The sequence below is a fragment of the Haliotis rubra genome, unplaced genomic scaffold (assembly GCF_003918875.1).
Source record: "Haliotis rubra isolate DU_JTF1 unplaced genomic scaffold, ASM391887v1 Scf13, whole genome shotgun sequence".
In the NCBI taxonomy this organism is placed as follows: domain Eukaryota; kingdom Metazoa; phylum Mollusca; class Gastropoda; order Lepetellida; family Haliotidae; genus Haliotis; species Haliotis rubra.
The window spans coordinates 1248543-1276138 of record NW_025765225.1 but is presented as its reverse complement, the minus strand read 5'-3'; the positions used below and the strand labels follow the sequence as shown (position 1 = coordinate 1276138).

The 27596-nt window shown below is 38.8% G+C and overlaps 3 protein-coding genes across 3 annotated transcripts; 2 read left to right on the top strand and 1 right to left on the bottom strand.

Moving 5' to 3' along the window:
* The first annotated feature begins 1358 nt into the window (after window positions 1-1358).
* Window positions 1359-11224, top strand: LOC124267216 (glutamate receptor ionotropic, kainate 2-like). Its single transcript, XM_046702133.1, has 4 exons — window positions 1359-1662; window positions 9595-9812; window positions 10480-10745; window positions 10950-11224. The coding sequence occupies exons 1-4, from the start codon at window positions 1359-1361 to the stop codon at window positions 11146-11148; spliced, it is 987 nt and encodes a 328-aa protein (XP_046558089.1). The 3' UTR covers window positions 11149-11224.
* Window positions 11225-14172: 2948 nt separating this feature from the next.
* Window positions 14173-22659, bottom strand: LOC124267215 (beta-1,4-N-acetylgalactosaminyltransferase bre-4-like). Its single transcript, XM_046702132.1, has 6 exons — window positions 22656-22659; window positions 20305-20546; window positions 17323-17510; window positions 16720-16842; window positions 15090-15182; window positions 14173-14359 (listed from the first exon to the last, which is right to left on the bottom strand). The coding sequence occupies exons 1-6, from the start codon at window positions 22657-22659 to the stop codon at window positions 14173-14175; spliced, it is 837 nt and encodes a 278-aa protein (XP_046558088.1).
* A 1733-nt stretch (window positions 22660-24392) lies between these two features.
* LOC124267097 (kunitz-type serine protease inhibitor 2-like) lies at window positions 24393-27127 on the top strand. The gene is made up of 3 exons (XM_046701938.1): window positions 24393-24555; window positions 24968-24973; window positions 26850-27127. The coding sequence occupies exons 1-3, from the start codon at window positions 24483-24485 to the stop codon at window positions 27077-27079; spliced, it is 309 nt and encodes a 102-aa protein (XP_046557894.1). The 5' UTR covers window positions 24393-24482; the 3' UTR covers window positions 27080-27127.
* Window positions 27128-27596: the final 469 nt, after the last annotated feature.

Here is a 27596-nt window from a genome sequence, read left to right as displayed (position 1 = left end):
CTTTTCAGGGCTTATCGCTCGTCAGAAATATGGTACATAAATTATTGCTTTCAGTGGCCTCCATTCGTTTTTCACCGCAATCAAACTTATTCCGGTTTCTGTGTGGACTTGTTCAACATTGTAAGGGACAGATTGAACTTTACGTGAGTATGCCTTGGATTGGAGTGAATATGATTTTACTCCGTATTACACCGACCGAGACACCATAAACTGATTCACACGTTGCTTACTTGTAAAGCACAGGACAGCATTCTTATCATGTTCTATTTTTCCTTTCAACGCCGATTGGAATCCAATCCATTGGATAGTCCACACAGATTATTCACTGGCGTACACGCGAGCATTATGTTATATTGTGTAGATAAATGATAATACGTATCAATAGAATAAAGTAATTTGAAAGAAACAGAATATTTGGCAAATTGACACAACAGAAGGAACTATATTTGGTGGGGACGACATCAATAACAAAGATCGATGTTTCTTAGTACCATTGTGAATACAGGTCTTTTAGATGGAACAAACAGTGTCGCACGCTGATCCAGAGGCATTAATCCCTACAATTTCTGATGGACATGTAAATATACAGCGAAAAGGACATTACACCAGTACGAGATCCAGGTCCATAACCTATCATCTTATGTTTGTAGTTACGAATTCGTTCAGCCGGAAGACAAACAGTACGGAGCACATATTGGCAATGGTAAATGGTCAGGACTTGTGGGTCAGCTGCAAAATAAGGTTCGTTGTCAACATTATTATGCACTTTTTAATTCATGTTGGATTTGACTCTCACTTGTGGATAAGTTTATGTATTACATATCAGAAAGTTTATTTTATATATCGTCACCTTAGCTTGAATTATGTCATTAAATTCAGATCAGAACAGATGTGGGTGTTTGTAAACCCTCAAATACAAACGGACTGAGTTCACAAAAAAACATTAATAGCAGTTTTATGGTGGAACAAAAATCCACAAACAAGAAATGGTTATTGGATGATGATGCATTTAGTGGTGTCATAGTAAGTTTGTCGCCTTTCGGCGACTGTTTTCAGCCTAGAAAAAGTTGTAATGACGTAAGCTGTTTTCTGGTCAAATCCAATTTTCAAGTGAATACCTTTAATGTACCCGTCGGGGCGGTGGGGTAGCCTAGTGGTTAAAGCGTTCGCTCGTCACGCCGAAGACCCGGGTTCGATTCCCCACATTGGTACAATATGTGAAGCCCATTTCTGGTGTCCCCTGCCGTGATATTGCTGCCACATTGGTAACAGCGGCGTAAAACAAAACTCACTCACTCACTCATTTACTCATCAGTTTATGTTTTTGTCACGTGTTTGTTTTTTGTCAGGCAGTAGAGATGGCAATAACGGATATAAGCATAACGTACGAACGAGACAAAATTGTAGATTTTGCTTTCCCCTTCATGATGGACACAACGAGCATTATAGTCAGAGAGTCTGCAGATGACACAAGGAAGATCTGGACGTTCACTTGGCCCTTTAAGTGGGAGGTGTATGTGTGCTTAACACTGGCCTTCATCGTCGTGTTTCTTATGGTCAGTGCTGTGGAATTGTCGGATTGTAAAAATGCAGTGGCATCAACAAGGACGCTAAAGAGAGCTGATATTTTCTGGTACATGTTTGGAGTACCTTTTCGTCAAGGTGAGTGCGAGATTAGTACAAGCTCTTCTTCGATGTTAGCTGGCGACCATCGTATTTGGTGTCTCTACTGGGACGGAGTAGTCATAACGTTCAGATTTCTCTGTGTAGATACACAGTGTGTGTATATGTGTGCGTGTGTGCGTGCGTGTGAGTATGAGTGTCTGTGTCTGTGTGTGTGTGTCGGGGGGAAGGGGCATGATATCATGATTCCGTTGTGAGGAGTTTATTAGATATTGAAAGTAAAGTATTGTAGCAGAATGAACAATTACCTCAACACACGGTCTTTGAATATTGTAAAATATCTAGAAAGCCAATGTTCTAGAATGCAATGCCCACTAAGTCTAGGCCTAGTGGTTAGTGATTCAGATAGACTGACAGACCTTTATTCCAATATCAAGGCCATTGGCCCAAAATGCAGTCTTGGCGTTGGATTAACTTTCACAATCCGCGCATAAATACACAACATAGAGTCCATGAACTATTCCAGGCAAGAGCTGTCATGTATATATATTTACCTGTCATATGTACACATATCACACATCAATTTCACGTGTAAGGGCAATTCTAAGTTTATACACCTTAAGTAAGAACTGACCAATATCATAGACAACACTACATTTATCTGATGCCATAATATACATAAAAGACTGATGTGATACTGAAGTTACATGCTTGAAAATATAAGGGCTTCTTATGGTTGCAAATAGAACACGATATTCATCTTCCACAAAAGATAATACATCTTTAAGGCAAAAAAGGGCAGAGTCGCCTTATATATTTAGTACCATCATAACGGCCTGTTTCTACTGCTAGTCCATAAGTACAACATCTAAATCTTGCGATGGCAGACCCAATACAAAAAGGAAAATCTGATGATAAATATACTGAACCACAAAAGAAACGTCGCTTTTCAAAACCAAATGCAAGATTTTGTTCATACAAAATGGTGTTTTTATTATGATTGTATCGTTTTATTAACATGTTTTTCAATCCAAATTGACAGTTATTACCAACATCAGTGTGTTTTCCGATGAAAAAGCATATCGACCAAACGCACCTAAACTGGCAGACGTGGTAAAAGGTTCCGTATGACATTCGTGAAAATGAAAAGGCACGTGCATATAGTGACAACCCTACCAATGAAAGCGAGTCCCAAACTCACCTGAAATCATGTTTGTTTTGACACAATCGTCATGGCACGACTTACGAGAGATCGGAGGAACCAAGTCTTGCGACGATTGCAAGTTGGGCAGACTGCACGGAGGGTAGCCAATCATTTTAATGTTCATGTTAGGACAGTCAACCGACTGCAGGAGCGGTATCAGGTCACTAACAGCATCCAAGACCGTCCACGCAGTAAGCGACCTTCAGTAACATCACAACGTCAAGGCCGACACCATCTCAAGGATCGCTTCCCCAGAGAGACGGAAACAGCACGCCAGACCATTGGGACTCACAACAGACCCATCAATGCCGATACAATGCGTCGACGTTTGCGTGGGAGAAACCTCTGCTGTCACATATTGCAGTCCTGTCCTCACCGCTCATCATCGCCAAAACCGACTGCAATGGGCAAGTCAGCATTGAAATTTGCGTTATCGACAATGGAGAACTGTGCTTTTTATCTCCTGAAAGCCGATACTGTGTTTCGACAGTCGATGGCAGAGTGAGAGTATGGTGAAGGCGTGGGGAACTGTTTTCCAATAGAGTATTGTTGAAAAAGACTCATGGGGTGGTCCAATCATCATGGTGGGGGGGTGCAATCGGTCTGAACCAGATAGTTAGCACCGTGGTGTTCCAGAATCTCGGTCCAGGATGAGGAAATGACGTGACAGCTGCTCGCTATATTGACCAAGTCATAAGACCCCACTTTGTACCACATTTTGGACCTTAACAGAAATCACATCTTCCAGCAAGACAAAGATCGTGCCCACACTGCCAGAGTAACATTGGACTCCAAACCCTACAATAGCCTGCACTCAGTCTTGATTTGAGTCCAATAGAACACCTTTGGGACGAGATTCAAAGAAGACTGAATGACCTGCAGCCAAGGCCGACAACTGCTGCTGGACTCGATCAGGCATTTCACAGAGTATGGACACAAGTGCCTATGGCCTTCATAAACCGGCTAATTCATTCCATGTACAGACGATGCAACGCTTTCATCGATGCCCATAGAGGCCACACACAATACTTTGATCACTTTGATCACTTTATTCAGAATTGAAGGCCATGTGGCCAAGAGTACAACAGGTAATACAACATTGTCATGGTGTGTAGAGTTGAAATATAATTCATAATACAATTATTTTAACGTAGGTTTTGGTTCAGGAATATACATATTCCTTTAAGAACAGTGACACTGTGTATCTTCATAAGGGCTCGGAATTTGACAATTGAAGGTGGGCTGTAGAAATAGGCTGGAATACATTGGGATCTGCATCGGTTATAAAATGGACATATTAGCAACAAGTGATATTCGTCTTCAAGCACGGTTAAAGTACAAATGTTACAAACTAATTCTTTATATGGGACAATTATCTTTGAAAAACGTTGTTTTTGTATATTCAAGTTATGTGATTGGCATCGGAATTTGATCAACATTTGCATAAGATCTTTGTGTAATGCGCCACAGGAAATATACAGTTCAGGTTCAAGGAGTGACTTAAATGTACTATAATTTACAAGAAATGATAAGTTTCTTATTTTACTATTCCAGTGTTGTATATTAATATCTATACAGCGTTGTTTGAACTCAAACATGAAGTGATTTACATCACACACAATACTGACTTTGAGGTATCTTTACTGTACCATTTTTGGTCATTTTGTTTGTGTGAACTCTAAATGTGATTCCCGAAAATGTGTTAACCATAATTGTCAAATTTGAACTCAATCCTTGGTTTTGATTGTTAATTAGAGTGAATTAAAGTGTGTGCTTTAAGAAACCGCTATCGGTGCGACATTTGTTTTGTGGTTCAGTATACCAATTCAACATTTAACCCACTGGTGCATATCGTCCCTTTTTGGGGACGGGTACTTCTAGGAAGCATTTCTCTCCTATAGTTGAATACAGAAACTTGCAGTATAGACGTGCATGAAGCTGAGTAAATTGTTTAGTGGTTTAACCATTTACATCACTTGTAGAGTTTAAGTTCTTTAAGCATGGCCACTTGCAGTGGCAAGGCAGGTCCCCTGTCAATTCGGCGAAGTGTGAGATAGGATTATTTTTTATTGGTCCCTATTTTAACTATGTAAGTTCATTATAATGTGCTTAAACTTTCGTTGTTCAAATAGAAAAATAAAATGAAAATGGTTTCCATTCTTTCCATACTCAATTTTCCGCTAAAGTGCCGTCCCAAAAATGGGACATTATGCACATAAGTGAACTGAAATTAGGTAATTTATTAGGCTTAGGTGGGGGATATCAACCTCTTAAATCTTAAAATTGACTCTTTTCATTTGAAAGCTTTCATGGAATAAAACCAAACTGGCTTTTATATGAAACTATGTGTTTTAACAAATTGAAACCTGAACATTTCATGGGCATTCTTGATCCCATAAAATGTTTTCTGATGAACTAAACATCATAGTTGATGAATGTATCCCTAAGTCCTCTGCTGGGGAAGATTATAATGAAATGTTTTCTATTCATGAGCTTCAAACAAGCTCAAGATACTGCTGCAGGAACTGATAACATTTAGTATCAACTCCCGAAGCACTTACAGAATCGTGTTTAGAAACCCTTTTAAATATATTTGATAGCATTTGGACGTCAGTGGAATTTCCTTCTTCATGCCGTGATGCTATAATTTTTACAATTCCTTAACCTGGACGTGACCATACCGATCATTCAAATTATCGACAAATTTCAATAACTAGCTGCGTTTGCAAAACCATGGAACGCATGATCAATAATTGATTAGTTTGGCACTTGGAAACCAATAATCTACTTACTAGCATAAAATGTGGTTTATGTAAGAAACAGAAGTAAAGATTTACATGATTTAGTATAACACATCAAGAAATACTTACCCAAGGCCCTTCACTTCCTCCAGATGTCTGTATGAATGCACCTACCTAACATTGTAAAATAACCCTGTACCCATGGTTTACATATGTGAGGAACAGCAGATGACTTAAGGATACATTCATCAACTATGATGTTTAGTTCATCAGAAAACATTTAATGGAATCAAGAATGTCCATGAAATGTTCAGGTTTCAATTTGTTAATACACATTTCATATAAAAGCCATTTTAGTTTTATTCCATGAAAGCTTTCAAATGAAAAGAGTCAATTTTTAAGATTTAAGAGGTTGATTTCCCCACCTAAGCCTAATAAATTACCTAATTTAAGTTCACTCATCTGCATATTGTCCCATTTATGGGGCGTACTTTTGCAGTGTAAAAAAGAATGGAAAAATTTATTTACTGGTAAAATGACACCTCATACCTTTCATTGCTTGCCAAAAGAAATCAGCTCACAAAATGTGATGAAAATCTAAGACCCTATGCATAAATGGGTTAATAATGATTTAAACTGCTTATAGTATTGTGTCTTTGATAAAACTCCCAATTCTGAAACCAACTTTTGATGGAGATTATCAAACAGCTTTGCTTAAATGCCGAATTAAAGGTATCGAGGTGCCCTACATCTTGTGCAACCCAAGCGAATTCAAAGCCAAGTCTAAACAAAATGTTTTTGATATGTGTAACCCAATTTGTTCTTCCACCTTCATCCTGTAACAACATCATATTATAGCATTGCAAAGGTAGCCTATTTTCATTCATATTCCTATTTTCATTCTCATAGTTTTGTCCAGTACTTAAAGATCACATATACTCTAGAGGGGTACAAATACATAAATCACTAACTGGCATCGCTATAAATGAAACCCCGTCATTAAAACTACTCACTTCGGTCTAGGAGCAATTGACGACAAAGCAACGATTCGGCATGTCGTCGTTGATGTCGAGAAATCATCAAAATGATGAGCGTGCTACACACTTTCTATACCACTAACTGAAAATCGTTCCTCATATGACGTCACTGCAGAGCTCTGGCGACAGAGTTACGTAACCTGTCTGTGGTTTCGTTGGCGGGCGAGAGTGAAGCAGGCGACTTTTTGGCAACTTTTAATCGCTCGGTATTAATTAACCACAAGTTTTTAAAGAATAAATTTGGTGTTCCGCATAAGTCTAACCACAAATCTTTCATATGTAGTAGTTAAAAGAGTAAAAAAAACAAAGTGTATTTGTTCTTTAACCGCTCTGGTCGTATAGATATACTGAAGTGGGACTCTTCCACATTCTCCAAGAACCATATTATTTGTAGTATTCCTGCCAACTTTAAGAATCCATTTCCATAATTTAATTAGAAAACTCTCGATTTTCTTACAATAATTTACACCTCATACTTCTGAACCATAACACAATATTGGAACAACTGTAGCATCAAATATCTTAAACACGGCCTTACATGATAAGCTGCCGAATTTCCTTGAATAAGTGTACATAGCCAATAATGCTTTATTTGCCTGTGCTGCAAGAGAATCCTGTGCCTTACTCCAGCAGAGTTTGGGTGTAAAAACAAGACCAAGGTATTTGTATGACGAAAAGACATCTATTGGATCTCCCTTGAAAAAACATCTTTCATATTTCCTCAATGGACCACCATTACGGAAAACCATTACCTTTGTCTTACTCAGATTAACTTTCATACCCGTACTGTCACAAAAAAGCTCCAGAGCATAGATCTTTTTGTAACTGTAGACATGAATCTGCCATAGATGTCACATCATCGGCAAACATAAAAACAAACATACTATCAAAAGTATGAGATAAATAAACACCTCTGCCACCACTCTCCTTCACACAGTCTATCAGCTTATTTATGAAGATGATAAACATTTGTGGGCTTAAAATGCACCAATATTACAACTAAAATAATTTGACAAACCGTTTGTGAGTCCAACACAAGCTGTCAGGTTAGAATACATCGATACTATGATCTTCATAAAATTACCACCCACACCTACTGCCTCCAAGGTACTCAGCAATACATCATAGTTAATTGAGTCAAAGGCCTTTGAAAAGAGAACAGAGTGCAAACAGAATATGCCATCAATAGTTGAACGATTGGCTCTGGAGCCAAACTGTGCTTCGTCAATAACATCATGTTCATTACACCACCTCTGAAGCCTATAGTTAAGAATGGAGCAAAACACTATGCATACTGCATCGATTAAAGAAATTCCTCGATAATTATCAGGAGAATGCCTATCCCCAGACTTAAACAGAGGACATATAATACTCTTACCCCATTCTTTGGGAAAATTGCCACTTTCAAATATCTTACTGAACACTAAAACTAATAAAGGTGAAATATGATTCTTAGTTTTCCTTAGAAACTCTACAGGTAAGCCATCAGGACCAGGTGATTTGTTTAATCCGATCCTATCTATATGAAACAAACTTACATATGGGTAATAGGAGCATTAAGACTGAATATATATTTACATGACTTTCCAAATTATCCTGACTGAAATCACTAGTAATACCATCTGCACATAAAAGATTGCTAAAATGACTTGTCCAGCTCCCTCTAAAATACTTTAGCATTATTTCTACAGTCAATTAAGTCTGTTTTCATTTTCAGCTGATAAATATTTCTTTTGCTTCAATCTAATTTTGCCAATAAATTTCTTAATGTTCTGAACTCACAAATATCCTTACCATTATCTCTATGAGCTCTAAGTGCCTGATACTTTCTCTGCTTAAGATCTTCTAAATCCCTGTCCCGCCATGGAGGTTGACTATTGCTTCTACCCCAACTACTCCGATAAATCCTCTTAGAATTGACTGCTGCTGATTGGTAGATGCTAATAATAGATGCTAAAGCTTTGTCTGTATCCGTATGAATCTGCTCACACAAATCTTCAGAAACCTCAGATAGGTTACACACAAAATTATCAGTAAATATTTGGCTTTCATTTCCTATCCAAACATATTTTGACCATTCATTGACATCATCAGTACCATTTACCCACATTTACATCAATCCTCTCACCAGGTCGTCCTTCCTTTACATTACAATTATTTAGATGAATTCTTAAAGAACAGTACAATGGAAAATGGTTAGACTCATCACGCATAGCTATACCAAAATATGTTACCTTAGGAAATACATCTGCTGATGCCAGCATATAATCAACGGCACTCTGACCATTGTGTGTAAAACATGTAAAATTTGCTATTTTTATCATTAAAAAGTCTGCCGTTAAATAAATGTATCCCGAAAGTACAACAAAATTCTGTCAGTTTTATACCGTAATTATTATAATCAGTGTCTTTGTTCGCTCTTGCCATACAAAATTCGTCGGATGGATATCAATCAATGTCATCGCCGTACCTATAGGCAAGTTAATACTGTCATCTTGAATGTAGTCATCAAAGTCTTTTGTTCTGACATTAAAGTCACCAGCCATATATATTTTTTTATCACTATGGTCACCAGCAATAGTTTCCAGATGCTGTTCGAGAACAACCATATCATCTTCTCTGCCATGATATATTTGTGAATGTTCTGGGGAAATGTAAACAAATATCATAATCGTGTCAAAGTTCCATGAAAGTTTGCTGGTTTTAAATAAGAGCACAATTACATCTCCAAATTCATCACACAGCCTGGATATGTACTGATTTAATACCTAATATTCGTGTGAATATGAGACATTGTTTCAATGTACTTAGGGTAATAGTCCCCTTTATACTGATACACATCTTGCAGTATGAAGCAGATTGGTGACAATGCAATCTTAGACTGACTTCAACAACACTTGCTTGTTTGGCCAGTGTGTCTAATCCTAGTCTGTATTAACTAGACGTTTTGGCTGTTCTTACAGAATGGTCATTGCGCTTTTACTTCCAGGCAATGAACAGATGTTTCGGCATGCCCGCAGTCGTGTTCTGTTTGTCTGCTGGTGGGCACTAACGTGCCTCATGACTGCTAGTTTCTGTTGTAACCTCATCGCCTTCCTCACCGTCAACACACAATCGCCACCATTTGAGACGGCAATGGAGATGGCAACCCAGACTAATTTCAAATGGGGCTGTGTCAGCGGGGGCAGCTTTCTGACTCAGTTTAAGGTACGCATGGGACAGGTTTTCATTAAATTTGCAATACATTTTCAATATATTACAACAGATTAATACAATGCCGTCATCGTGCTTTGATGAAGGTGTCCTTGATAACCTTATATTTGATGCATCGCTATCTGACTAATGTGTGCATAGTCCTAAAGGATGCATGAATACACGTGAATACTGACAATGTAGGCTGTAGTTCAGAACAAAACATCTACAATGTTTATCATCCGTTTTCATACAACCCTACAACAGCAGATTGGAAGCTACAAACGACAAAGGATCGGGTGGTCAGGTTTGCTGACAGGTGGTAGCGCGTAAACGCACCCGACAACGTAGATTATTGTTTGTAGTACAATATATCAATTACTGGTCTGTCGGCCACACTTGATTACGCCGCTTTCATGAAGCCATAGCTGGAGCAGATATAGCAGACTGTGTTACTTAACAAAACAAATACAAGTGAACAGTATAATTAGAAATAGTCAATTACCGTCAGGTATTATACTCAAATCCGGAATGACCAGCATTTGTTTATCACATGATAAATTATATCTCAAAATACTTTTTCAAACAGTGACAAATTTAAACTAAGATTGTTTTTAGTCACCACTGCGTACTCAAAACAGTGATAAATGTACATGTACGAGTATATTGTCTGTTTTGTTAGATGTCCAACGTGACCATGCACAAGCTCCTTCTTGAAGGTATACAGAAATTCAGCCAATCGGATCCAGATATTCTAAGTCCCTATCAAGACGTGCATCTGAAGAAACTATTAACAGAGGACTATGCCTTTATAGCAGGTCGTCCGCTCTCCAACTACTGGAGGAGTCGTAACTGCCAGCTGCGCATACTCAAAGATGATTTCTTCCCTGTCAGATATAGCTTTGCTTTTCCAAATGGATCTCCATACAAGAAGATTGTCTCGGACATGTGAGTATAGTTATTCATTGGGCACAGTGAAAGAGAGATGAGGTTAAATGGAGCTGAAAATCGCCTTCAAGACCACTTGCACTTTTATGCACGAGTATCTGTTGGTACTGACCCAGACATATGGTTTACAGTGCTAATCCACTGAAATTCCATCAAAATACATGGATACCCCACTCAGAAACAGTTTCATGTCTTTACTTTTAGAATTCTGCGGTTGCTCGACACGGGTGTCATTGAACGTCTGACACAAGCATGGTGGCCAGAGAACAAGTGCTCACAGCCGGCGAAGACAAAAGGCCAAGCTGTCACCCTTGTTGATGTACAGTCTTCATTTTACTCTCTTCTTGTTGGTGTGGTTGTAGCTGGAGCTGTTTTGCTGATGGAACGTGTACACAGACGATGACGCGTTATTCAGTTAACCTTACCCTGTGACACCAACGCTCTACGCGACTTCAAACATATGCATGAGTGGACGCGGATTTGGTCTAGGATGTGTTAGGCAATAAAGAATCATGTTTCACAATTATGGTATTGCTGTTTACACAAACGCATAACATATATGCACACTCACCCTGACTCGCCCACTCACTCACTCCAATATCAAAGCAAATGGTTACTATCTCCCCTGTATTGCTGTAAATGCCAAGTCGGATTAGTCACTGGAATTTACATCGCATTGTGAGTTTCGTTCCTTGGGCACGCCTGAAACTTATGATCATGGTTTCGAATCTCACCTGCCTCCGATTATGTTTCTAGGTTTCACCCATAATAATGGTGTCTGTTTTTATCTATATTGCGTTTTAAACCAGTCCAATGGCACACAAAGTAGCATCTACCATCATCTGACCATGTTTCTAAAGGGAGTATCTTTCTGAGTGAGGATATAGTATATAACACCTAATTCATTCATCTTCTCGAATATACTTGTCTAACGTCGGTCAATTAAGTAAGCGAGACCGCATCTGGCAAACCACTGACTGAACAAGAATCGATGATGTTGACAAACGAAAACATTCAGTCTTCTGTGTACCGAGGCTTGGCCAGCTCATCCCGGTCTCAATCGGAACTGTCTTAAAGCTATTCTAGAGTTATTGTAAGTATCACTAGGGATCTGTTCGGATACACAGTTATTTATTACACTTATTTAGTTATATACTCATGCCAATAATGGTTATTTTCAAAAAAATATAATAGAGAGGGGGTGTGGGGATGGGGTGGGGAGGGGGGTGACAACCATTATTGGCTTGAGTATACCAAGGAACCTGACATTGGAGGAAAGCCCCATGTGACGCAATTCGTAGACTTGTACCGCCTTGTCGAAACTTGCAAGTTCAATAATCAGGTTGAACTGCACTCCGAATTGGCACTTGTGCATCCATGTCCCAGCAGACCACATGAGAATATACCTTTGGGTTAATGGTGTCTTCTGGAGAATTATATTTAGTGTATTATGTTTTCGTTAATGCAAGAAGAGAGAAGGCGACTTTCAGAATTCCAAGAATGGATTCCTTCTTATCCTTCCCTTATACTTCCTGACTGATCAATCATTGATCTTCAGTTTTGCTTTAATCGGCAGTTCAACGTCGTGGCCTTTGACAATGTTGCAGTTCTGTTTTCGGCAACTCAAAAATAAGACTTGTAGCCATGACACGTTTACAGTGTTCTTTTAATTGCCTGTTCAACAAAGAAAATCCCATTTGCGATTCTTAAACCGTATTTTGCTTATACATTTGGAAATGGTGAACAGCTCTGGTAATAATAACGCTGGAATATGTTTTCAACAAATCATCATGATTGTTATTGTTTAAAACAGCTTAAAGCCTTTTTTTTAAAAAACCCAGCAGTTATCGATTGCTTCAGTAATGTATATTACTGAAGGGATTAATCAGAAATACAACACAGTTGTCATTCGATTAGAAATCCTTCCAGAGGGGCACGAATTGCTCTTATGAATGTTTCTGGATTATTGTTGTTGTCTTTGTTTGGGGTTTGGGGAAATTTGTTTTGTGTTTTTTTATTGTTTTGTTTTGTTCTTTTGTTTTGTATTTGTTTTTAGGGGTTGATATTTATTCACTTCTGCTCTAAACAGAAGGTTAAGATTAATTCCGTTTATGAATGTAACGTGACAGCATGAAACTGTTTTTCATTGGACAACAGAGTCGATAGATATTTTATGTTTTATAAAGTAGTATGTATGTGGATATAAGTGGGTCTTTTTGGTAAATATATTCATATATAATGATGGATCTGTGAGGTCTCAGTTGTTTTGATTGCCCGGTCCAAGTCGGAGTCAACACAGACCAAATACCAATCATAATGCTGGAGTAGCAAGAGAGTGGATCGATGATCACATTATAAATTATGGAAGAGTATTAGTGTCACAGTCTAATATATCTTTATCATATACGTATTAAAACATCTTAGACTCCAGCACTAATACGCTTCAATACCAATCATTACACTGACTGCTACAGTTTTGCTTATTTACAAACGTTGGTATATAGCTGGAGTATGTAACATGAAACAATTAATACAATCACAGTGTCCAGATTATGTATAGAAGAAACACGTGTTCGACTGAATAATCGCCAGACTGACAGTTTTATGCATATTTCGGTGTTCTAACAGGGTGGGTTGTAAATAACTAAATAAATAGATCCAGTTCGTCCGTGACAGTGTTACCTGTAGCAGAATGGTGTGTGATGATATCAGCTGCGCTGTTCCTGACGAACACTTAAAAACTAAAGCTAGACGTAAAACACACACTCCACAGATGCACCGTTACATATGCTTGCCTTGTAACCATGACTGACAAAGGTTGTTCATTAGCGCTCAACCTGTTTAGATATATTTTTACCAACACGAATTACCTGCAATTTTCGTGCCTAAAGATGGCAGATGGCGCTCCTGGGGTTTCAGCCAGTTCCCTTATTCACCCGCTTACATTAAAAATAGTCATATTCAGATCTATGCATGCAGATTCAGAGTCACTAAATGGGATCATACTGTATGGCAAGAGGGACAATATCTAACTTTGTTTTCAACATTTTTACAGCAGCTGCACATTTGGTTGATTTATTTATGTTATCATAAAAAAAAATGATTTTGATTCCAAAACACGTGATAAAGACTCATATACTGTCTCCTTTGTAAAATGAATCATTTTAGCCAGTATTTCCTACGTTAATGGTAAACGGTATTCTTGCTGTTATTACAGACATTGTACCTGTGTCTAGGAGCAAACACTTTGATATCTGATTTTTTCACATGTTAGAAGCGAAATTTTACCCTGTGTCTAACAAAAACACACAGTGTTTTCTTTGATGTGTCATTCGACTGTTTGTACTGTGTATAATACGGGTCAATGAACAAAGAATCGGTCCGAATAAAAAAGTAAGTTATTTCCTTTGAAACAAATCAAACACTTTTATTTTGTATTTAATAGTGATATCCCATAACGTTTGAGCTGATTATATATTTCGGTTTGATTAACAGACACATATATTCGAGTATACAGAGGCTTGTAGTCCACAGATATAACTTGGTACAACCTTCCCATGCTGTTGAGACCATCCGTGTCCATCCTCTGAGAACTGTTTGCATAGATCTTCATCCTGGAAGATAAATATTCATCACTTTTAAGGGACCGTTCATAACTTATAGCTAGGGGGGTGATGAGGATTTTTATGGAGAAGCATATACGATGTGACTGACCCCCCTCCCCCTAAAATTTAAGTACAAAGTAAGTAACCCCCTCTGCATGTCATGTACATGTGTACAAAATTGCTGCCCCCCCCTACCTCCCAGAACGAAATGGGTTGGACCCCCACCCCACCCCCTCCTTAAAATCATCATCAACCCCCAGCCAAAAGGTATGAACGGTCCCTAAAAAGCTGAATACATTTTACGTGAATACATAATGTTATATATCTTTAGCATTGCTTTAACTATCAACTCTTTGAATCTACATGACATCACAACGCTTGAAAGAAATCTTGAGTATGATGCTTGTGCATTCCTCACAGATACATGAATTTTTTTCATGGAACATTTATCCTATTTATTACAATCCACATTAAAATATTTTATTGCAAGAGCACATGTTCATAACCAGAAACTATCGTGATTTCCGAAAGACATTCGATATTTTTCACAAAGCAACATGGTTCTGTTCTGTTTCTGAATACTGTCAAGGAATATTCAGTGAATACACATTATGTGCTTCAAATTTGAACATATGTGCAATCGGATATGTGTAATATCCACAGGGGTATTCAACAATGAACTGTCTGGTAATATATACTAAATAAGGTTCACAATGTGGTGTGCTCCAACTCCACGTACTTTTCTTTAGGATGCCTTGGTTCCCGTTCATGGTTCAGAGCAGTGTAACGAGGGTATTTGCTTGCTACAAACCTCAGTTGTTTCTTCCGCATTCTGGAAAATGTTGATATCATATTTATTCAGACATGAATATGATTTGAAAGAGCAGTGCATTCACGACAATTATCAGAATATTATATTTTTCAGCAATATTTAACGCCAATATGAGCGTTGAACACCGCTTTAATATTTCACCAGTGTACCCGAGAGTATAGGTAAACATTATGATTATTTACATCTCAGCATAAACAGCATAACATTTTTTTTTCAAAATATCTCTATTGTTGTTATGTTTTACATGTTAAAATAAAATGCATCCGAGAGAGGTTTGGACGTCCTGGCATCGTTAGCTCAGGTACCCTTGCTATTATTATTTGCCCCCTTGGGACCGAAACATCACTAACATATATTATGTCACTTGCTGTATACCGAAATATTCAAAAGAAGTTTAAAATCATCATTTTGCCATGACTCCATCTACATGTTCAGGGTCTTACTAAGCAGTGTATGAAATAAGGCCCGTCCGACAGCCCGAGACGGGTTAGATTTCAGAATTAGATGTTATATACGCCGGACTCATATCTTGGTTAAATCCATTTTGAACTGGTAACATTTTGAAGTTACCAGCCCTGATGTCTGGCTGTGGTTTTGGCTTATTTCATACACTGGTGACTCTTACCATGTGGTGTCATTATTTTAAGTCTTAACCGCAGTCACTGTATCAGTGTTGTTGGATTCCATGCGTTTGTTGTATCTAACTTTGTCACGCCATGAATAGCTGTTGAATTACATAAATGTTGAGTTTCCGAACATTGTTTGAAAACGTGTCTGTATGATACGTGTAAGTAACATTTTTTCAATCTATCCCGGATACTGACCATTGCTTTGGGCGTTACTCTTTAAATTTTCCTCGCAATATATAAACTCTAGGCAGGTTTTACTTTTTCCCGGTAAGACCAAAAAGGTGAGTAGCACATGAATTTTGGACGTTACAATGAAGAATGTTATCGTTTCTTTCATTATAAATTACGGGAGTACAACTTCCTGATTAGTTGTTTACACCCAACCATTAGAAGTGCGAAGGTATCGTGGTTGGCCTATGCTGGACAGTTATTTTTTACGAGCGTTTCATGAGAAACTTAAACGCATCATAAAAAAAATGTTACTAACAACTCTCCCCGAAACGAAAACTCCAGGAAATATGTTCCTGGTTCCATTCTTTCCTCGTAATAGATAATATCTAAGGAGGTTTTACTTTTTTCCGGTAAGACCGATAAGTTGAGTAGCACATGAAGTTTGGACGTCACAAACGTGTCATGTTCCAAAACCGAAGAGAAGAATATTATCGTTCCTTTCATTATAAATGACGGGAGCCGAAACTTCCTGATTAGTTGTTACACACTCAACCATTGAAAACGAGGTGTTTCATGCGAAGGTCCGTGGTTGTGCCTATGTTTTCTGGACAGTTATATTTTACGAGCGTTTCTTGAGTCTGTCGTTGCTCACTTAACACTTCATTAGAAAATATTAATAACAGCTGTCCCCGAAACAAAGACCGCAGGAATAAGAAGTTCCAGGTGCAAGGCCTCACCTTTCAAAAAGATCATCGTCTTCCGCACCCCACATGAAGTACAAGTTGGAGTATCCATTGATGGTCGAGAAATATGTCTCGTTGAAGGTGAGTACTCCACCAAACAGGAAAGTGTACAATACCCTGAAACGCAAATGTATATCAAAAACAAATAGAATAATATTTACAGTGCAAGCCTACACAAAAGGTCTGTCATTTAAATCTATATATCGATCTTTCTTTCACAGACATTCCTTAAATGAATAATTGCTCACTTAAATTTTATTTATTTTTTATTTTAGACTCATATCCTTGATTAATGTAGTAGCTCAATTTTGTGGTGTGATATTTAGTTTTTTAATATATTTTGACTGGGTTAATTGCCTTGAAGCAAGAATTCTTAAGCTCACGATAAATTCGGAATCGTACAATAGATGTTTTTTAAAAAACGTTTTGTCGCCTTTACTGTTATTAGGAATTATGGTTGACAAAACATTCTGACCACACATGTGTTTATACACTTGTAAAAACAGTTTTCCCGCCCTCTACACACGGGAAGTATACAACTGTATGTGAGTCAGTCCTTCATAATTTGTAGGTAGGATGGTAGAGAGTTGGGTCTACCTATAATTCCATGTGTTGAGTCGTCTAGCGTGATGCACAGCCAACGTCCCACACATGTAGGTATTCCGCTCACTCTCTGTCACCAAGTCCACATCATGGAAGGTGAAACAATCAAAATGACACAGAGCCTGGGCTTCAAGGTAACCAATATTTTTAATCAATCCTCTGTTGAAAGGTGTACCGCTTTCCTGAAATATATGTAATTACGGCATTGTACGTTTATAATTAATCTTCTCTATGTCAAATCATTCCTCCTTGTGTAACAATCTCTTGTGAACTACTAGCTTTATCAAGACAAGTGCAAAAGGCATTGATTGATTACACACCTTAAGATTTGAAATATATTACCCATCAAAAGTTTAGACTCACTTAATGCACTCACTATATGTTATGTATATATATATACGGTTACATCGAAGATGAATTTCTCCACTAACCATCTGCAGATGAAATGCGCGAGGATCATGCATCGATTTTCTGAAAAGCATGTGCAAATATCATGCATGTGAACACCTGCGTTTCGGTGTAAAGTTTTGTTAAGAATTCGCCAATTTTCACCGAGTTTTATGATTTATTGAACTCATGAAAATAATGTTTTCAACATTACGAATTTGTTTTACAATACATCAGTTCATGTGTAAACAGTATCTTTAAACATTATGGAATATTTAGCAAAATCTAGTTTAGAACAGTTGACTGAAGTACGTGGCTACATTTACACTAGTGAGTCTAAACTTTTGATGGGTAGTATATATAATGCATATTTCCTGAATATTCCTTGAGGGTATTCAGGGACGGAATAGAACTTAGAAGATAAAGCTACTCTGTTTTCAATTTTGCGGTCCTTTATCGTTGATTTAAGACCGCTAAATGTAATTTAAAACCGAACGCGTTAGCGTGAGGTTTTTAAATTAAACATTTAGCGGTCTTAAATCAACGATAAAGGACCGCAAAATTGAAAACAGAGTAGCTTTATCTTCATTCTAGCACGACTGATAAGCGTTTTAAAACCGAACTGTTTGGCGCGCAAGAACACAAGGCGCAAAGGGGCCTTTTCCTGGAAATCGCTTGGAATCGTCCCGTTGAGGGACAGGTTGTGTAATGAACAAAATAAGACATTTTCAACAACATAAATGCTATATTTCAGGAACCAGTATGCTTGTATTTGTAACAAGTAGCATACATAAATATAAAAAAATACAGTTTATACTGTGAGCAAGTACAATTATTTGATTTTTCTCAAGCGAATTATTGATCTCCCCTACTGTATGACAATTGACTCGCCCAAATGCAAGCCGTGAACTCGCTAAGTTTAGTCGCCGCTAACTTTATTCACGGAAATAATTGTTGATAACCACCCTACTATTCCCAATTTGGAAAAGACCTGACATGCCACGTTTTATGTGGGATACATGGACAGTGGAAGTGGAAGGACTGGGCATTACGGCCGGGACGGAAGCGGTCAGGTTAGGACGTGTGGGCCGACGTGTGTTGTCGACGTCAACACACGTAGATCTGGACCCGCTTTGAATATACTGCCGCTTTTGCGCTGCTGACGGATTTTCCAGCTTCGTAGTTTCTTCACTGGGATTAGGGTCAAGAAATTCTTCTTCAAACCATTCGCTTTTTACTTCAAAAACACCAAAGATGCTGCCGAGATAGAAATTGCCGATGTCCGACATGTTTGTTTACAAACAATAGGGTCAACGAGTTCGTTGTATTCATACGCGGTGAATCGGTCACTTTAATTAGCGGTCCTTAAACTGTCATTTAAGTACGGTTTTGATGAGCTCTCAGCCAATCAGAATCGAGTATCACACATTGTCGTGCTAGAATGAAAATGGTAATCAGATTCCGACCTATAGTTTGGCATGAAATGCATGTGGACCCGGTTTTTTGTAAATATCTCTTCATCCAATGACCCAATCGATCTCAAACTATGCAAGTGGATGTTTTGTCAGACAACCTAATCACATTGTAAATCACCGATTTTATGCATTTTGTATTAAAGAATCTCTCTATGTAACTGTCAACAAAATAAACAGCAGACCGCAGACTGCTTGCAGAGGGAGGGAGCCAATGACCTGTAACAGCGGCAGTGTTGGGTCATAAAGGTAAATGCACGTGCAGTTCATGATAGTTACCTGTGCACTGCACAGTGATAGATCGTTTGGATCATTCACATTGACTACTTCTAGCTGTCATTATGAAAGCTTATTCAGATGATGCTAAATGTTTAATTTGAAATGTGTTGAATGTTTTTAATAAAGAGAGCAAACGTAGCAAACCGATTTATAAGGTGTCGGATTACATGAAACGTACAACTTTTGAAAAAGAACATCGTGCTAACAATTGTGAAAAATAAACCAACAACCAATAAACAAAACCTTGTACAAAAAAGTAGGCATCCAAAGTTAGATTCTTTTGACATCAGGGTCATCAGAGATGTCATTCGCCGGCTATTTGCTAGAAATGAACACCTCTTCATACCTGTCACGTGCATAGCTGACCTACATTGACGAACGTTGACCTTTATGACCCAACACTGCCGCTGTTACAGGTCATTGGCTCCCTCCCTCTGCAAGCGGTTTGCGTTCTGCTGTTTATTTTGTTGACAGTTACATAGACAGATTCTTTAATACAAATGCATAAAATCGGTGATTTACAATGTGATTAGGTTGTCTGACAAAACATCCACTTGCACAGTTTGAGATCGATTGGGCCATTGGATGAAGTGATATTTACAAAAAACCGGGTCCACATGCATTTCATGCCAAACTATACCTTTACCCGCCACCCACACACAAATATTTTTGGCCTGACTCTGCGACCTGTAAGCAATCGACTCTTAAGCATTAATTCTAGTAAGACGATAACGCATTCACTAAAATGTAACCTTAACTCTTATATTTAAGAAATGTTTTTTGAAAATGTAATAAACGACGGAAAACTCCTAAACTGTGAGTTTTGCTGTCAACATACCTGCTCCACTACAAATATGGCATACTCCGCCTGTTGCTTCTGAAGCACTCTGTGGAGGTTGTTGAGGAGGATCTTCAAGTTTTCTTCTCTGTCTCTGTAGGGAATTATTACGGCAAGTCGCTGTGCGGAAGCACATCCAACGGGACGGTGGTATCCCCCGGGAACAAGCGTCGTGGACGCATTCAAGGTCTTCTCGAGATCAAGCCATTTAAGCGTTTCATTCAGTATTCGCCGTTTCTCAACTAAAGAAAATCACAAATACATTTTCTATATACAAAGATGCCTATGAAATTTTCAAAGATGTACTAATACAAATTCCTTCTTTTAAGAGTTTTTAGCCTACCCTGAGCATTTATGTTGAGATTTTCACTTGATTACCACTTTATGCAAGACTATTTTCAGTACATGACTTCAGTACTTCGTATAAACCTTCGTAGAACAAAAACGTTACATAATCATTAAAACATCATTCACAAATATGTTGACAAAACTATGTAATCGGTCACTTACTTTGTTCATAAATGTTTCGGGGGGTACATTCATAGGGGATCGTATCACTGTTTGGACAATAATCTTTAAAAAATAAAAATCTAGACTTTTGAAATCGTATATTGTTTTTATATGTTATGATCAACCTATATTTCAAATTTGAACGAGATCGGTGAAGAAATGATTTTTCTTCAGCATGTTGGTACTGCAGCATTTATCAAAGGATGCTCGCGTCATGCCTGCTTACTTGGAATGTTAAGCTTAAATATAGGATGTCGGGTGCATCTGAAATCTGATAGCCTGGACATGTGGAGTAAATAGGTTCGGTTCAATATAACATTCAGAATTACATCATTTATGTCACGGTATGTCAGTTTGATATGGGTGTGAAAACCCAAGGTGGCGAAACTCATAGACATTTGCCTCCTTGTTCCTCATCTTCAGTTTTCCTCTCACATTCATCTGACACGTCGTGATATTACTGAAATACTACACTACCGTATCGATACCTAATGTAAAGTAGATACTTCTACCGATGAGAAAGCAGACTCACGAAGATCATTCGGCCGACAAGGAACATCACTTGGTTCATGAGCAGGGTAAACACAAGACCGCCCAGATCCGCGTTTTAAATCCAGTGTTAAAAGCTTTTCTTCCCTTGAAAAATGATGAATGTCCTCGTGTTGTTTTGTGCTGTGTCTCACATAACTACGTGCTGTCCAGTGTACACCAAGGAAAAAGATTACCACCACTGATACCACTAAAACACACAGGAAATGATGTCGGATCAACATTGAAATAATGTTCTTGAGTTAATGCTGCTGTAACCATGTGTAGAAGTTGTCAACCCTTCAGATGTATTGATTGTTCATACGTCCTCTATTTCACCTGTGGCGATGAATATTGACCGGTACTTCACTCATGGTGACATATGTTTCTTTTTATTACGTAGCCCGTGTAATGCTTGCACAGGTGCAATACATCGCCAGCTTGAAGTCCATCCGGCATGGAGGGTGTCATTGCTTGACGCATCACTCCGACGACAAGCTAACTTTGTCATCAAAGCCTGCGATACAATGAGAGACCTATGTGAAGCAGGACTGTGTCATCGGTGTACGTTGATGTATAATGACCCCCTGACTCACGCCGTAGTTGTGTGTGGATACACAGATGCAACTCGGGACGAACTGTGGATAGGCCTGATCAATGTTGGGCCAATTGAATCCAGTGTGAAACTTCACAACATGAACCCAACTGAACTTACTGAGTGCTTGTTGTCGTGTACAACTGACTTTCCCCTGATCAAAGAGGACTTGATTGAGTTTTCCACTCTGTGCATAAAATACATCACCATGATGTACAAAGCTGTGTTCCAGTGACTCATTATGACTCTAGTGTTTGGCTGATCACGAAAACGTGATATCGGCTCACATATGCATGAAAATCGAAAAAGATCCTGAAATAACTGCATAAATGTTGTTGTTTTTTCCCTTTTGTACTCTTCACTATGGAGGAATAACAGATTATATAACACACGGTGAGGACAGAGTCGAGACTCAGCTGATATATGCCGTCTTATTCAGGACAAAACATCATGATGCACACGAGCACAACATGATATTGGGTTTCACAACAGTGGTAAACGGCTGATCCCTGCACCACTTTAGACTTTCCTCAACAAAAGGGTGTAACAAAAAATCTTACTCACACATTTTCACGTATTAGGCCTTTGTTGGGATATTATTTCAAATCAGGCCCTCGAGACCCTGCTTTGTTTACTTAAGTTAGGGATCATGAATATTTAGAACGGTTACAATACACTGAGTTTTGTAATTCTTCACAGTAATCTTCCCCTAACATACTCATGTTCCCGAACCTTTTTTGGAATATATATGCCTCGTGCATCCAGGTGATGTTTGTTTTGAAATGGAGGTTGCTAAAGGTGATGCTCAGCACCGGGAAGTCGGTCTCTTAAACAAGACAGATACTCAGCACCACGATAATCACACTCTCAGAGAAGAGAAATACCCAGTTCTACGAGATTCACGGCCTCGGACAGGACAAACACCAACCGTATTGAGAGTTACACGATACAAGACCGCCTCCGTGGTGTAGTGGTTAGAGCGTCCGCCCGGAGAGCGGAAGGTCGCGGGTTCGATCCCCGACCGCGTTATACCAAAAGACGTTAAAATATGGTACTTGTTGGTCCCTGCCTGGCGCTCGGCATTAATGGGTACAATAAGGACTGGTCGGCTCGGAGTCAGTGTAATGTGTCTGAGTGGGGTATTCATGCTTCACTGCGGCATGGTATCTCAGTGGGCTAGCACTATAAAACCAGCTTAAGTCTGGGCTAATACAAGCATCCGCACATACACATACACACGCATGCACGTCGTCATATGAGCGAAATATTCTCAAGCACGACGTTAAACCCAATTCCACCACCACCACTACACGATACAAGAGAAATGCCCAGTTCCAAGAGATTCACGCCTTGGGCACAACAAACACCAAGCGTATTGAGAGTCACGCGATACAAGAGAAATACCCAGTTCAAAGAAATTCACGCCTGAGTGAGTGAGTGAGTGAGTTAAAATTTAACGTCACCTCGGCAATATTTCAGCCATATAGTGACTAGAAATGTATTACATAAACAATAAATTTAGGCTGCTAAATAATCAGTCATCGAAGGACTGTAAAATAACTAGAGTATCACAGGTGGAGCCTAAAACTAGCATGTACATGTAAAACTATTTTATTTATGAAGACAATACAATATTAAAACGAGCTATAGGTCGCCAACAACAGAAGGTATACGTAGATCACCATACTAGTGACAATGGGGACTTACAGTGCTTTTGCTACCTGCATGAACACTGGTTGGACCAAGCGTATTTAGAGTCACGCGATACAAGAGAAATACTCAGTTCCAAGAGATTCACGCCCTGGGGCAGGACAAACACCACGCACATTAACAGTCACCCCCCAACAGGATAAACACAAATTACAATGTGAGTCACACTCTGCCACAAAAGAAATATCCTTTTTTCTGGGACAGAGCACATTCTAGGACAGGACAGCTATTTCATTCTCAGAAATACAATATAAAAACGAGCTATAGGTTGCCAACAACTGAAGGTTTTCGTAGATCACCATACTAGTGACAATGGGGACTTACAGTGCTTTTGCTACCTGCATGAACACTGGTTGGACCAAGCGTATTGAGAGTCACACGATACAAGAGAAATACTCAGTTCCACGAGATTCACGCCCTGGGGCAGGACAAACACCAAGCGTATTGTGAGTCACACGATACAAGAGAAATACCCAGTTCCAAGAGATTCACGCCCTGGGGCAGGACAAACACCACGCACATTAACAGTCACCCCCCAACAGGATAAACACCAATTACAATGTGAGTCACACTCTGCCACAAAAGAAATACCTTTTTTTCTGGGACAGAGCACATTCTAGGACAGGACAGTTATTTCATTCTCAGAAAAGTCTGTCTCCAGCTCGTTATCTCTTCACTGTCGCGAGACACACAGTGTCAGGATGTACCTGGCCTGTAGCTTATCTGGCCCTTGTCACGACATGCAGCACCACACTGCTTGCTACACACCAGACCTGACTGCCATATAGTGCAGCCTACTGTTCGAGTTCAGTCCCATTCTCCTACACCAACAACTATGAACCGAGTCTGGGCGTCCACAGTCGCCTTATTGGTCATATTCAGTTGCGTGTCACGAATCGACAGTTATGGTAAGTGCTACTGACGGTACTGGGTGAGTCGGATTATATATGTTCCATGACGTTTTTAAACTGAAAACCGATATTCGTAACGTAAAAAAATTAGTTTGTCTGTCAGTTTGAAACTAAACATCTAACATTCTGGTATCTTTGAACCCGTTAAAGAAAATGCCAGGATATTGAGACATGAGGTGTTTACTAGCTATGACTCAGGTGAAACTTAAATTGTCTTTTTGTATTCTTTTAATCCGTGGTGCTAGATGAGAGTAGAAACAGAAATGAAGCATAACAAAACTGTTATATTCTGTTGCCCCGAATCGATCGAGTGGGTGTTTCTATGTTTACTTTTTTCAGAATGTTCCTTGCATCAGAAAGTCAACACAATTTATGATTCTGTAGTTATATGATTTGTTTTTGTTTTCAGATATAGGTAAGACGGCCGTTCTAATTAAAGACGTCAGTTAAACGACCTTCACCTTTCTAAGAGTAAGTCATTGTGGGAATTGCCAGGTGCACTTCTGAATCTAGACTAAGAATATCCACCTGCTGTTTGGGAGTGTTCACTGTATACAAGATGAATTAATAGTGTGTATATCTGTTTTAGTTACAAATTCTGCTCTCTTGGAAGTCGTTCTATCCACGAAACTACACGGTTCCCAATAAGTGGATGGTTCTGTAAACAAATGTGGCTGCACAATGCGTTCACGGTTTTGAAGTTACTTCCCTCAGTGAAATACGTTTGAAACATCAAGAATAATATGTTGTGATACAGGTTTTATTACCACTGCCTCTTTCCGTTTAGTATATCGGCGATGGGGTAGCCTAGTGGTTAAAGCGTTCGTTCGTCGGGCCGAAGACACGGGTTCTATTCCCAAATGGGTACAATGTGTGAAGCCCATTTCTGGTGTCACCCGCCGTGATATTACTTGAATATTGCTGAAAGCGGCGTCAGACTAAACGCACACAAATGCGTTCAGTAAATAGAGTGTATCCATGATTTCTTCAAATATAATATAATATAAATCATTCAGCAAAATATATGAGAATTCAATCAACTTGAATCAAACCTACTGGATTATGATACGTCCTTTGATAATGACTTGGATTAACGCGATATGTTTACATAGACAATACTCGTTTGTAAAGTTCAGAAGCACATGCGCAAAGGAGTATTTTTTATTGAAAGGGGTTTTAATATTTTTTAGTCAAACGTCATTTAAAAACATTTTATATCAAAGAAATTTCATTTTTATTTTATATTTCTAGTCGCAGTAACATGCTTGCATGGTTTTGATTCTTTTTAGTTGAGTTCAATGAGTAGCCTCGTGAAACATCGGAAAGTTATAATATGTTTGGTATTTCACAAAGTGTAAGAGACCCGTGAAGACCCGGGTCAAAAATTGGTCTTCAGCAACCCATGCTTGTCGTAAGAGGCGAGTGACGGGATCGGATGGTCAGGCTCGCTGACTTGGTTGACCAACATGTCATCGTATCCCAATTGCGTAGATCAATGCTCATGCTGTTGATCACTGGATTGTCTGGTCCAGACTCGATTATTTACAGACTGCCGCCATATAGCTGGAATATTGCTGAGTGCGGCGTTAAACAACAAACCAACGAAACTAATTGTAGAAGACAGTTGTCCATCTCACTCAGGAAAGTAGTTACGTATCTCCGGTCAGAAAATATAACAGGGTCTGTTTCTGCTTGTTGTCTTTAACCCCCATCTTAATCTGTCTAGTGCCAATAGGTTAAAAAGGGCTCAAGATCGTGGTCTGTACTGTAAAGACGTGTCACCTGAACACTGAAAAGGCTCATGAATTTTGAGAGGCCAATTTCCCAATGATATCTATGCATATGATTCTCACGACCTTTTGCTCTTTACACCAAACGTAATCTATATCCAATATGCATGAACGTTTTTGTTAAACTTATTGACTACTATTTGAAAACGGTCTGTTTTGTACCCACTTTTGATCTGTCGATATTGGTAATATTCATCCATTACACATTCATGGGGCGGTGGAATAGCCTTGTGGTTAAAGCGTTCGCTCGTCACGCCGAAGACCCGGGTTCGATTCCCCACATGGGTACGATATGAGAAACCCATTTCTGGTGTCCCCTGCCGTGATATTGCTGGAATATTGCTGAAAGCGGCGTAAAACCAAACTCACTCATTACATTCATACAATATAATGTGCTAATGTAATGAAAAAACTAACTCACGCTGAATTCTCGTTCGCTTTTGGAAATAATAATGACTCGTGTGTACGGGCAGTTTTAACAACCTATGTGATACTCTTCAGTGTGTTTGTTGCCGCCGGTGAGCGGTCACTGCCACGGTGCCGAGAGCCGGTACTACTTCGACATGTTCCAAAGCAAGTGCCTCATCTTCCCCTACAGCGGATGCGGGGGTAACTCCAACAACTTCAAGACGGAAGACGAGTGCTTGAAGTTGTGCGAGTCCCCCCAACTTACCCCGACACCACCACACACCGGAAACGGAAACCACCACGGTCATGTGATTGGGAAGTAGTTGCCGCTCTGTTGGGCAGTGTAATGGAGAATAAAGAATAACTCACGATGTACCTGCTATATTCATTTATGATATGTTTTCGTAAATATTCACTTTTCAAATTCAAGCAATGTCCATATTTTCATATTGTCTTAGCTTCAGATCCTCATGACCTAAGGAATTAGTGCATCGTGTATTCCTTCATTTTGTGAAGTGAGTTTGTTAAAAATTGCCTCTGTTCACCCAGCAGAAAATATGACAGACAGACATAGTTTATTAAAGTGTCACATGTATGTAAACAAGAAATAAAATACATATACATTAAACACATTTACATACATCAAGCCTTAACAGGCTTATGAGACACTGTTATCTAGGGGTTAAAAATATGCATCATAGAAAGGTTTTTATAAAACCATATATATACATAACCTTAGGTTAAAATATCTCTTCTTTTGAACATTTCATTAACAGAAATTGCTAAAATATATAAAATATATGGACCTGATGACAAAAGCATTTAAACGTTGAAAAGTTT

Coding starts and splice junctions, on each gene's coding strand:
- LOC124267216 (XM_046702133.1), top strand. CDS start 1,359: ATGGCAATAACGGATATAAGCATAACGTACGAACGAGACAAAATTGTA. Junction 1,663..9,594: donor TGGAGTACCTTTTCGTCAAG/GTGAGTGCGAGA, acceptor TTTTACTTCCAG/GCAATGAACAGATGTTTCGG. Junction 10,746..10,949: donor AAGAAGATTGTCTCGGACAT/GTGAGTATAGTT, acceptor CTTTACTTTTAG/AATTCTGCGGTTGCTCGACA.
- LOC124267215 (XM_046702132.1), bottom strand. Junction 17,511..20,304: donor CCATATTTGTAGTGGAGCAG/GTATGTTGACAG, acceptor CATATATTTCAG/GAAAGCGGTACACCTTTCAA. Junction 16,843..17,322: donor CTCAACACATGGAATTATAG/GTAGACCCAACT, acceptor TTTGCGTTTCAG/GGTATTGTACACTTTCCTGT.
- LOC124267097 (XM_046701938.1), top strand. CDS start 24,483: ATGAACCGAGTCTGGGCGTCCACAGTCGCCTTATTGGTCATATTCAGT.